This window comes from Tenrec ecaudatus, chromosome 8 (genome assembly GCF_050624435.1).
Source record: "Tenrec ecaudatus isolate mTenEca1 chromosome 8, mTenEca1.hap1, whole genome shotgun sequence".
NCBI lineage: Eukaryota > Metazoa > Chordata > Mammalia > Afrosoricida > Tenrecidae > Tenrec > Tenrec ecaudatus.
Window position 1 is genome coordinate 82,121,197 of NC_134537.1, and position 13,224 is coordinate 82,134,420.

The window sequence follows — 13,224 nt, forward strand, 5'->3', positions numbered from 1 at the left end:
TCTCATATACTTTAAATCTCTGGAATACTTATACTATCACATACAGTGTGTGTGCTCTGGATGAGGGAACTTCAAAAAGCCCGTGGGGAAAAATCCATTATCTTTTACACCATCTTTCGGAAACCCCCACACCAGATTGCTTTGAGCACATAATTTTGTTCCCTGACACCTGAAGTATTTTCTGTCAGTCCTTGCCTGAATCTACAGATGCAGAACCCATAGAGAGAAGTTGCTGATTTATATGCTTTTTAAGAAACTACAAATTTCTTTCTAAAGTGGGTAGGCGCTTTTGCATCTCCATCGCCTCTGCCTGCCACCAGCACGGGTCACCATCCTTTCTCCTTTGGGCCCTTGTAGCAAGAGTATAACGGCATCTTACTGTGTCTTTAATTTGCATGTACCTAATGGCTAATGATATTGAACATCTTCTCATCTGCCACCTTGTCATCTTCAGTGAGTGCCTATTAAAATATTTTGCCCATTTTTATTGCACTGTTCATGATCTTACTGAGTTGTATGAATTATTTTTCTTTCAAATTTTTGTGTTGAAGTTTTATATCAGACTTGTTTATGCAAATGTTCTAGTTTGTGGCATATCTTTCACGTTTACTTTTAAAGTGTTTTTTAGAGAGCACACATTTTCTGTGTGTATGAAGCCTAGTGTATTAAGTTTTTCTGTTATGATCCTATGCATCTAAGAAATATACTATCCACAAGTCAGATAGAGCTCCCCCCAATCAAACTCACTGCCATTGAGTCCATACTGACTCCCAGTGCCCTTATAGGACAACATAGAACGGCCCCGGTCCATTTCCAAGACTGCAACTGTTTACAGGAGTGGAAAGCCCTCTTTTCTCCCAACAAGCTGCTGGTTTTGAACTGCCGATCTTACAGATCACAGCCTAACTTGTAACCATTACAACACCAGGGCTCCTTATGCTATTGGGCATTTAAAATATGACAAGTAAGATTAAAACACTGAATTTTATACTGTATTTAATAAAACAATGTATACCAACTGGTTTTATATTATTATTGAAAAATAAATTATAGAACAAAGAACATTACCCAAAACCATTGCCGTCATGTTGATTCTGACTCGCAGTGACCCTGTGGAACAGAGTAGAACTGCCTCTGTGGGTTTCCAAGGCGGAGCATTAGTGGCACAGAGGGTGACAAGTTGGACAGCTAACTGCAAGGTCACCAATACAAAACCCACCAGCCATTCTGAGGGGGCGCTGTCTGCTTCAGAAACCCAAAGAAGCTTTCTACTCTATGCTGTGGAGCTGCTATGATTCCGAATTGACTAAATGGCAATAAGGTTTGGTTGGTTTTTTTTAATCTTCATGGTAGCAGACAGCCTCACCTTTCTTTCAGAACCACTGGTAGATTTGAATTGATGACCTTGTGATTAGCAACTCAATTTGTAATATACTGTGCCATCATAAAAGGAACAGTTAGCTAAGAAAATATAATAATCCTGACCCTTATGTGCCGCACAATGAAGTCTCAAACTACAAATATATATATCAAAATTTGGCAGCTTTTTAAGTTTTGGTAAATTCACTGCCATAGTAGGACATTTTAATACATTTTTCTCTCCTAGGACTCAAGTAAGGATAAAATAGATTCAAAGAAGATAGCGTATTTAATCTGCCCTCTAGACAACAATGAGGATATATGTTTATATGTGTAAATTTTCATGCACATTGAACCTTTGTAAAATTGACTATGTATGGTATATGAGGCTACAAGGCAAGTTGCAAAAGATACCCAGAATTAATGAACAGATTCTGTTTTTTATAATGGATTCTAAATCAATAACCCAAAGCTACCCAATATATTTAAAAATTAAACCAAACACATGTACAACCATACACAAATTTGTAGCTCACAGAAGAGATAGCAATGGAAATTATATACGATTTAGAAATGAATGAAATAGGAACACAGTATGTCCAAACTACTGAGATGTATCCAGAGCATCAATTAAAGGAATGATAATATTAATAAAACGGAAAGCTGTGCATTAGTGCTGATTCAGAATAATGTTACTGTGCAGTGAAGATGATAGCATTCCCTAAATTAATATATACATTAAATGTAGTTTTCCTTTATAGCCCTGTTAAAAAAGATTTTTCAGAATTACAACCACATTGCTGTAGTGTTTTTGACAATGTTAAGGGACCCTGGTGGGGCAGTGGTTAAGGCTGACTGTTTATTGAAAAGGTGACAGTTGGAACCTCAGGAGAGAAATGAAACAGTTCACTTCCATAAAGATTACAGTCATGAGAACTCTGTAAGGCAGTTCTACTACATCCTGTCGAATTGCCACGAATCAAAATTTGCTCGACAGCCATGGGTTCATTTGAAAATATTAGAAGGCATGAACATTGGAGGTTTAAAAAGAAAGAAAAAGACCAGTTACTAAATAGAGACTTCAAAAATATATTCAGGCTATGAAAGGTCTTTGAGATATTACAAACCATAATACCTTGGGATACCAAAAACCCACTGACATTAAGTCACTTCCATGTTTGGGTTTCTGAGACTATTGGGCATATAGAAGCAGACAACCTCATTTTCCTTTCGCTGATCACTGGTTGGTTTGAACTGCTGTTCTTAGGGTTAACAACTTAATACTTATCCAACAGTGCCAACAGAGCTCCTATATGCTTAAGCTAGAGGAGGCAAACGTACAAAACCTTCTGGTCTGAAGATTTACTGCTGCATTCGTTTGGGGTGCCATTCTCAATTAGGAAAAATTGGGACAACATTACAGTAAGTAATATTTGTCAGCTGGTTCGTTCACTCTACCTAATTTAATGTAATACATAAATGCCAAAGAAATGTTATCTACAAAATCTAAAGCTGAGTGACCTTTCTGGACCCTTAATGATTCTATATCCCTACCAAGGAACGATGAGCATGCACAAACCCCAAAAGCCAAACCCTCTGTCATCAACTGGCTTCCAGCTCATCGCAGCCCAACAGGACAGAATAGAACTATTCCTCAGGTGTGTTAGTCCAGGTTGACCAGAGAAACAAATTCATTGGCACTCATATATGTGCAAGAGAGTGTGACCCACCTACAGGGAGGAAGAAGAAGTTCCTAGAATCATGAGAAGGCTACGCCCACATGGCGGGATCAGTCAGGTTAGCACCTGGTTGACAAGCTAGATTCCACTCCTTTTTTTTTTTTATCAAGTTGGCATAATTGTGTAACTACTGCAGACCACCTCTTAGAAACTTAGCACCTTTATACAACTCTCTAGCCATTTTTTAAACAAAACAATAATAAAATCATATCTGTACCTAACAAGATAAAACTAAAATGCATGCAATTCAAAATGTGCCAGCCTCATTTAAACAATATTCTATGCCTAACAATTGCAGTTAAGTAAACACATACTTTAATACTATAATGCTATGAATATATTCCCCCACCCATGAAACTTTGTGAGCCAACCACTTCATGCCTTTATTCTCCCCATTTTGAGTATCCAATTTCTCTACTGCCCACTTAGAACCTGTGAGTCCACATCCATAAGCAAAGTCAACTCGGGACATAAAGTCCATAAAGTCAACAGCAATATGCTCTAATTCACAGACTCAAAAATCTTCATCTGTTGGTGTTCTGGTCAACTCATTGTGAGCCTCCTCACTTAGCCTCACCTGGGTACCCATATGCTGCCTCACATTTTGACCGTGGGCCCCATCAAAAATTCTCAACAGCCCTACCCCCCTTGTGTTAGGTCATAAACTTCAGACCAGTCAACCTGCCTTTTCTCATCTAGTCGTGTGAACCATATCCAAGGTGTCAGGGGCCAGACTCAACCCTGCTCTTTATTGCTGCATTTCTCTCACTTTCACTCAAGTGGATCCAGGTGGTCACCTAGAAGCATTTCAGCCTCCCCACAGGCTCCCTTTAATATTTCAGTCCTAAAGAGGAGAGTTTCATCCAAAGCTCCAAATTTTTCCAGCCTCAGGCACAAACCACTAGTTCAGAATTTAGAAAGGCAAAGAGTTCCTTTTTTCTTCAGTCTGTCACAGCCCCCAAGCACACACCCCCAGCCAAATTTCTTTGAATGCAAATGTCCTGAGTAATCCAAAGCACTGGGTCAGTCTTTTTCAGGGCCTTATTTGCAAGCCTGCCCTCACACATTTAAAGATTCAAATTTATGGCTGAAACAGTGGACTTACAAACTCTATTTGTACTTCCCAATAATCATTTCTATCAATCATTATATCAACAGTAGGCAGAAGAAATCAGTATAAACCTATTACAGTCAGATCTTAAAACAGTCAAGTTTTCTCATCTAAACTCTTCCACTGATACAAAGTAGGGTCTTAAGCCTCTGACTGCATCAAGCCAGGACCAGGCTTTTGTCAGCCATTTTGACCTTCTGTCAGCCATTTTGACTAAGCAGCATGGTCTCTGGGAAAGAGTTCAAGGGGCAGTTTCACCCCCTGAGCTCAAAATATACGTTATTGATTAATCACATTCTCTTTCATCATTTCAAACAAATAACCAAAGACAACAATCAAAACTTTAACTTCCCATATTCTTTACAAAAAACAATCGAGTAAACAGTGTGCCCTTATCTGACCTCTGGCTAGCCAAAGAAGAAAAACTGCCATAATGCAGAGATCAAAGAACAAGCAGCCACTCTCCATATTCACAATGTGTTTCTCTCGTGCTGGACTCCCAAAGTGCCATAATGTGTTATTCTGGGTTGACTAGAGACACAAAATCATTGACACACACATATATGTTGAAAGAGAGTGTGACCTGCCTCCAGGGAGGAAGAAGTTCCCAGAATCCTCTTGAGAAGGCTACCCCACAAGGAGGGATCAATTAGGCTCTGACATGATTGATAGGCTAGACTCCACCCCGTTCTTCTTTTATCAAGTTGTCATAAAAGTATGTAACTACCACAGAAGGGTTTCCGAGACTAATCCTTACCAGAGCAGACAGCCTCCCTCATGCTCGCACAGAACGGTGCCGCCCAGTGAACCTTGCAGTTGGCAGCACAGCTTACCCAACAGCGCCACCAGGACTCTTTGTGGACATTCATGTCGAATGCATGTATCTCTTCCTGAGCGTGACTAAGGGATTTTATCATTACATCTTCCAGTTAAGAGAACTAAATCTTTGCAAGGGTTTCAGGCCATTTTTCCAAAATCATAGGTGAATAGCTTGCAGGACCAGAATTGGAGCTCAGGCAATCTTCTGCCCAAACCCTTTGCCTAATCAAAGCTTACTCGAGGTTTGCCAGAGGGGAAAAGGAAGATGCGTACCTAGGGCACACGGAGCTTTTGTTAAGGTTGATGTGAAGATTCAAGATTGCTGAGAGGTGATGGTTGAACAACAATATGATAAACATGACATCACCATAAGTAATGTTAACAACCATTTATGGCAGTGGTTTTCTTGCCTGCATATTTACCACCGTTTAAGAAAAGACAGCCCTTCCAAAAATACCTGCTATAAATGATTTTAGCCCCACTGCCTGTAAAACTAAAGTCAATGATAAAATATTAGAGTACTTCTATTTCAGTCCATTTAATTACTTCTATCTAATTATTAGTAGGTTACAACTACATTTTGGTAGATGCTGGGTGATTTCGACCGTAATACTGATGGGAGTAAGCAATGAAACAGACCTTCTGCTGTGTTACTGATGGCATTGAAGATAGGTACAGCCTTTTTTGGAAAGCATTTGGCAGCATATTTCAACAGCCATAAAATGCTCACTTTTTTTTTTTTGACCTGGTTAGAACCACTTCTGGGAATTCTGTAAAGAAATAGCCCACAGTGGAAAGAGCCATACTCGCTTAGGTTGATCATCACAACCTTGTTTGTAGGAGGCGGCAGGAAGCAGCCCTGAAAGTTCCCCATGTACAGTGATTAAACAAATCATGGTATGTTTACTCAGGCAGCCAGTAAAAACAAAGTGTGATGCAATGTAGAGAAAGAACACATGGTCCTAATCAATTTAAAAAGTAAGAGGGGTATGTACATTAAAATAACGGATGTTACAGACAGGAAGATAATGGACCTGATTCTGACTCATAGCTACCCAGTATGACAGTCAAACCACACCATTGGGTTTCCCGGACTGCCTGTCATCTGATGGGTGGATTGAAATCACTGGCCTTTCGGTGAGTAGCTGAGCACTTAACCATTGTGCCACCAAGAGCTTCTTATGGGAAAGATTGGGAATGTGAAAATGATAATACTGCAGACAGTGTTTCTTCCACTTCGAGGGAGAAAGATGAAGCTGTCTGCCCTCCGTAGAGATTTACAGTCTCAGAAAGCCTAAGGAGGAGCTCCACTCTGCTAGGGTCACTCTTAGTGACTCCATATCAATCAGAATCAACTTGCTGGCAGTGGGTTTGGTGGGTGTGTTGGCCTCATAATTCGCATTAGATTATAAGCTTAATGATTAGAAAAGAGCCCTGCTGGCACAGTCGTTAAAGTATTCCACTGCTACCCCAAAGATGAATGGTTTGAGCCTACCAGCCATCTAGTTCCTCAAGGATTTTCAGTCTTAGAAACCCTGGTGGACAGCTCTAACCTCTCCTATTGCGTCACTAGGAGTTGAATGGACTTGGCAACACTGAAGAGGCTACATATAGTGTACTGATGGGGACAGGCAAACTCCCAACTTCTTTGCAGGTGCCCCATTTCCTGGTTGTGTGAGTCTAGCCTGCCATTCTTTGTGCCTCAATGCAATCAGTTGCCCAACAGAGTGAACAGTGAGGTTTGGAAAATAAGTGGGCTCTTTGGCATCAAAAGGAGCCCTGATGGTGCTGTCTGGTGAGTTTTGAACTGTTAACCACAAGGTTGGTGGTTCTGACCACCAGTTGCTCCATTAGAAAACGAGGCTGCCTGATCCTATAAAGATTTTTGACCTCAGAAACCCTAAGTAGGGTCTCTGGGTCAGAATAGAGAGAAGTTCAGAGTCCGGAGGATCTTGCTGTGTACCTTTGACATTTCTAAAACAAGCCACTTGAACTGTGTAAAGCTCAATTACCTCATCCGTAAGGGTGAGGCTACTGAGATTGAAGCCTGGCATTCCTTTAGTGCCATCGAGCTAGTTAATAACTCATAATGACCCTGCAACCATAGATTGAAGCACTAGCAGGCCCTGTGCCAGCCCCCAATTGTTACTCTATCTGAGCTCATTGTTGAAGCCACCGTGTTAGTCCCTCTCTGAGAATCGTCCGCTTTTTCGCTCAGTCTCTGATGTCCTTTTCCAGGAATTGGTCCCTCCGGATATGTCCCAAGTACTTAAAGTCTTGCCATCAACTGCACCTCAGGCGCATTCTGGTTGCATTTCTTGCAAGACAGGTTTCTTCCTTCTTCTAGCTGTCCCGGCACATTGGTATTCTTAACCAACTCTGGGATTCAAAGACACCAGTTCTTTGGCCTTGTTCATTCATTGTCCTCCAACTTTTGCATGCACGGGAGGCAACTGAAAAGACATGCTCTGGGTCCTCAGGTGATACATTTGCATTTGAACAGCTTAGACCGATCATTTGCAGCAAATTTCCCCACTTCAGTACATCCTTTGATTTCTCGACAGCTCTTTCCATGGACACTGGTTGTGGATCAATGTAAAATGAAATCCTTGACAACTTCAATATTACCTGGGTATCAAATTTGCTTATTATCCCAGTTGTGAGGGTTTGGGGTTTTCTTTATGTTGGGGAGCAATCCATCCTAAAGGCTGTAGCCTTTGACCTTTACCTGTAAGTGTTTCAGTATCTCCTAATTTCCCCCAGGCAAGGTTGTTTCATCAGCATATCACAGGTTGTGGGTGAGTTTTTTCTCTAATTCTGATGCCTCATCCTTCATATAGTTCAGCCTCTTGAATTGTTTGGGTTTGAATACGTTTCAACATACAGATTGAATAAGCATGGTGAAATGTACAACCCTAATGTACACCTTTCCTGATTTCAAACCATTCAATATCTCCTTGCTCTGTTTGCCTCTTGGTCTGTATACAGGTTCTGCATGAGCACAATTAAGTAATAAAATTTCCATTCTTCAGTTATGACCCACATAGCCAATTGTCAGTACATAGTTAATAAGACACAGGTAAACTTCTTTCTAATACGTTTTGTCTTCAGCCAAGAGCCAGCTGATGATTATCTTCATAATGCTCCAAAAATACATCTTCCATTTAGTTAGGGCCCTGCTAAGTGTTCCTCACCTTTTTAACACATACAAACAAGTCTTCTCCCACTGACGTTTTTTTGCCTGAGATCTCTTGAGCAGCATTTCTGTAACCCTTAAATTATGACTTAGAGTTAAGGATGAAGATTAAATGGGTTCTATCCAACAAGTGAACTAAAATCAATGGAAGGAAGATCATAGGATGCCTAGTGAGGCTCAATCAAGGGCAATGTAGCAGCAAGGAATTACTAAACCCGAATGAAGGCTGAACATGGTGGTGGGACAAGAGGGAAGTAAAAAGGAAATAGAAGAAAGAACCAGGAGGCAAAGGACATTTACAGAAGTCTAAATACAGGCATGTACATATGTAAGTATATTTATAATGAGAGGGGCATAGAACTATGTACTCATATCTATATGTTAAGAATTAAGGTTGCAGATGGACATTGGGCCTCAACTCTACTCCCTTAACACAAGAACACTTTGTTCTAACAATCCAGTATTATGGCATACTCACCTTCCTTTCAGGATCACTGAAGACAAAGTGGGTGCATAAACAAATACAGTGAAGAAAGCTGATGGTGCCTGGCTATCAAAAGATATAGTGTCTGGAGTCTTAAAGTCTTGAAGGTAGACAAGTGACCATCTAGCTCAGGAGCAACAAAGCCCACATGGAAGAAGCACACCAGCTTGTGTGGTCATGAGGTGTCGATGGTATCAGGCATCTAAGACTCAAAATAAAACCATACCCAAGGTGAATTGGAGTGGAGGATGGGGACAGTACTGAGTGGAGACCCAGTGCCCATTTTTAGACAATTGGACATCCCCTCAGAGAGGGGTCACATGGAAGAAATGAACCAGTGAGGGTACAGTCTAGCACCAATGAAACATACAGCTTTCCTCTATTTCTTTGGTGCTTCCTTCTCCCTGCTATCATGACCTCAATTCTACCTTACAAATTGGATTAGACCAGAGCATGCACACTGCTGCAGATAAGAGCTTGCAACACAGAGAATCCAGGAGAGATAAAACCCTCAGGGCCAATAATGAGAGTAGAGATACCAGGAGGATTAGGGGAGAGTGGGGGGGGGGGAGAAAGGGAGAATCGATCACAAGGATCAACTTAGAACCCCCTCCCAGGGGGACGAGTAACAGAAAAATGGGTGAGGGGAGGATGATGTAAGATAAGGAAAAAATCATCTATAACTTTTCAAGGGTTTGTAAGGGAGGGCGGGCAGGGGAGGGAGGGGGAAGAAACGAGGAGTTGATATCAGGCTCAAGTGGGAAGAGAATGCTTTGAAAATGATGATGGCAGCATATGTGCAAATGTGCTTGACACATTAGAAGAATGTATGGATTGTGATAAGAGATGTCAGAGCACCCAATAAAAGTATTTTTAAAGGATTCTATCATGCATTGTGCCTGGCTTAATTTTTGTTTTAATCATATAAATACTTGTACAACGTTTGGAAAAACAGAAAGAAAAATTACACACCATAATGCTCCCACCCAGAATTAATCATTCTTTACATTGTTTTTCAGATTATTTTATTTATTTAAACAGAAATATAGGAGAAATCTTACATTCTAGAGCATTTGTTATTTTGGGACACATTTAACATGCCTAGGTTTGTGTTCAGTGGAGATGGCTAAGCTTAAATGACACTTCCAAAACCAAATTCATGGCCATCAAGTCTATTCCAGCTCTTAGCGACTCTGTAGGGCAGGGTCGAACTGACGGTGGATTTATGAGGTATAAATCTTTATGGAAGTAGGAAGCCTCATTTCTCTCCTTTGGAGCTGCTGATGGTTTCAGACTGCGCTCATTGCGGTTAGCCTCCCAACTTATAACCACTGTGCTAGCAGGGCTTCTCTAAAAGATTTTTAGGTAGGGATAAAGACCAAGCTAGCAGTGAGGAACCAGATAAGGGAGAGGGTAAGGATATCTGTCTTAAATAGTAACTTTTTTTCTCAAAGTAGAATTCCCATAACTTTCATTGTGGGACAATTTCATTTCAGGACAATTGCAATTTTAAATAGTTCGTATCATCCGCATAAGTAACCATAATGCCTTGTCCATTTATAGTGTGTGACTTTTGGTTTAGAACATATGATAATCAGGCTTAAAATTGGAATACACATTTTCAACATACACACAATTTCCTGACTCTTGGCCTAATCATGTTTTATTTTAAAATCATTGTATTGCGGGCTCTTATAGCTCTTATAACAATCCATAAATCAATTGTACCAAGTACATTTCTACATATGTTGCCATCATCATTTTCTAAACATTTTATTTTTATTTGAGTCCTTGGTGTTAGCTCCTCTTTTTCCCTTCCTTCCCCCACTGGGAGGTGTGTGTGTGTAGGGGGTGGGGGAGTAGTTGTCATACATGGAACATTGCAATCGCTTCCCCCTTTTCTCCCCTTTCTCCCCCAACCTCCCCCCTACCCTTTTGGTAATGTTACTCCCATTTCTTTTTGGGGGAGTTTATCTGTCCTGGATTCCATGTGTCGAGAGCTCTTGTCTGCACCAGTATACGTGCTCCGGCCGAGCCAGATTTGTAAGGTAGAGCTGAGATCAGGATAGTGGGAGTAAGGAAGCCTCAAGGAACCAGTGGAATATTATGTGTTGAGTCAGTGCTTGGCCTAACCATTTTTAAGGGATTTTTTTGTGGATCATCAATATTTTATTTTCCTTTGGGGAAAAAAAGTTGAAAATGGATCCAGTGACAGAACCGTCGGGACAACAAGCACCTGGAAAGACTCAGCCTAGGTGACTGCAGTCATAGGGGCCGCGCACTGTGTGGCCTCACTCTGCCCTGTGCTACTGTTAGATCTACAGCAGAAAGAACGAATATACGTGTCGAGGCTTTAAGAACATCGGTTCCTCCGCTTTCTAGACTTTCTTGTTCAAGGGGGGCTTCTACAGAATGACTTCAAAAGTGAAAGAAAACATATGTCCCTTTTCTTCTGAGCAGCAATAGAATTATTAAAGGTGACAGCATATCTGCCATGTAACTAATGTTGAGTCTGGCCCATCTGTCATCATTACTACTTGTGGAGAACATGAGAAATGTTTCAGGTCAGTGTATTGTCTTGTCTCATCACTCCCCTTTCAATACATCATGGTGGCTTGTACCCCTTTGACTTCTGAGCTCTGCTGCTGCCACAAACAGGAGACTCTTGATTGGCTGAGAGTGGGTGTCCCACACTTCTGCTCAGGGTCTGCACATCAGGGAAGTCACTTGCCTTTCTAACAAGTCGGAGTCATAAATCTTGACTGCTGCCTGTTAGTTAACCCTCCCCCCAATTTCCTTTTAAAGGAAAGTCACTTGACCTATTGACAGGAGAAGAAAGCCAAACCTTGAGCACAATTTGTGGGTTCCATTTATAATTTAGTTGACTTCCACAGCTTTACACAGTACTCTGGTGGTTTAGTGGATTATGCATTGGGCTGCCCACCACATGGTCAGAGGTTCAAACCTACCAGCTGCTCCAGGGGAAAAATAAGGCTTTATGTTCCTATAAAGATTTGCACCCTCAAAAACTCTGAGGGGAAATTCTACTCTGTCCCATAGGCTTGTGTTGACTTGGAATCAGCAGTAGTGAGTTTATGTGGTTTATGTGCAGACAGAAGAGTGGAACTTTGTGTGTCTTGTAAGAATGGCACAGATAGCCTTGACACCTGATATGTGAATTTCCGTCCCCTTCCAAAACTGCTTTGCCTAAGCTGGAACTCTGAAGCGTTGTGTGTGATCGAACACTTCTTAGTCTTTCAGACTTTTAGGGCTAGTGGTGTCCTGAGCAGAGAAAATTAGCTGAACTTAACTTATACGCCCTGTTTACTTTTAACATTTACTTAAATTACTTCTTTAGTTTTTCCTGTCATTGATTATTGATCACAGTAATTTGATTTTGTTTTTTCAGTATTGCCTGTCAGGGCACCCAACCTTACCATGCAATGTACTCAAATTCAAGTCAACCACCATCATGTTGGACTGTGGACTGGACATGACTTCTACCCTCAATTTCCTTCCTCTGCCACTTGTTCAAAGGTATGTCAAGACAAAGTGAGCTTTAGTTTGCTAAAAAAGGTACCCGTTAGTATCAGATTACCAGTACCTTCTATGTGTTGTATAGTATATTTTGTTGTCCTGAAAATGTTCTTTATCAAAGTAATTTCATTTGGCTGGGTTGATGGAAAGTGTTCTATTGATTGACTTCTTTATTATAACTTATTCTGAGCTTTGGGAAAGTGTTCCTGCAACTGCTTAGTGTAAGTGAGGTCATGTATATTTCATCTTTCTTGCCAATTCATGCGAGAGCTGATAAATGGTCAACTGATGAGCCCAGGAATTGAATTTTAGACTCATTTAACTGCCTTTGCAGAGACTTGACATCATAGAGTCTGACATCTCTTTTCGGTAGATATCTGTGCATTTTCTTGGTACCAGTCTACCGTAGGTAGCACAGAATCGTATACGCAGCCAAGGTCCGTGTTTTAGGACAGGTAGAGTACCCCAGACTCACAGCCACACTCTTCACTCTTACTAAAACATTGTCTCATGACAGCGATTCTCCAGCTTGCTGCTATTGTGAAACAGCAATTAATGAGAGAAGTGGTTTGCTTTTAAAAGCAAACTCGTATACGTGTATATACTAGCAAAAAGGAATCTCATAGTCATAATATCAAAAGGAAGGAGTTAGAAAATTTATCTAAAGCTTAAGAGCTCCAAGCAAAACAGGATGGATAAACTATCTAATGTAGCCTAAAGATATCATTTACGCAATGATTATTCATAATGATAACCTGGTGAGGTATTTAGAAAATTATTATTAAAGTTTACCATTGGTTTTTCTGTGGCAAGGGAAATAATAAAGTGATAAAGAAAAGGTCATAAATAATTCCAGATTACATTTTATGCAAAGCTGGTGAGATTTTCTTAAAATTATACCCAACACTTAAGAAAATACATCTACGATTTGACGCATACACAAAGGAGTAAAATTAATATAGCTACTACCGGTCAGGGA

The 13,224-nt window shown here is 40.6% G+C and overlaps 1 protein-coding gene across 1 annotated transcript in view; it reads left to right on the top strand.

Moving 5' to 3' along the window:
* INTS9 (integrator complex subunit 9) overlaps positions 1-13,224 on the top strand; it is a 108,568-nt gene that overhangs the window by 14,142 nt on the left and 81,202 nt on the right. Inside the window, exon 2 of the mRNA XM_075556452.1 lies at positions 12,118-12,245. Within this exon, the coding sequence (XP_075412567.1) occupies positions 12,118-12,245 (128 nt within the window). The remainder of the gene's footprint in view (positions 1-12,117; positions 12,246-13,224) is intronic.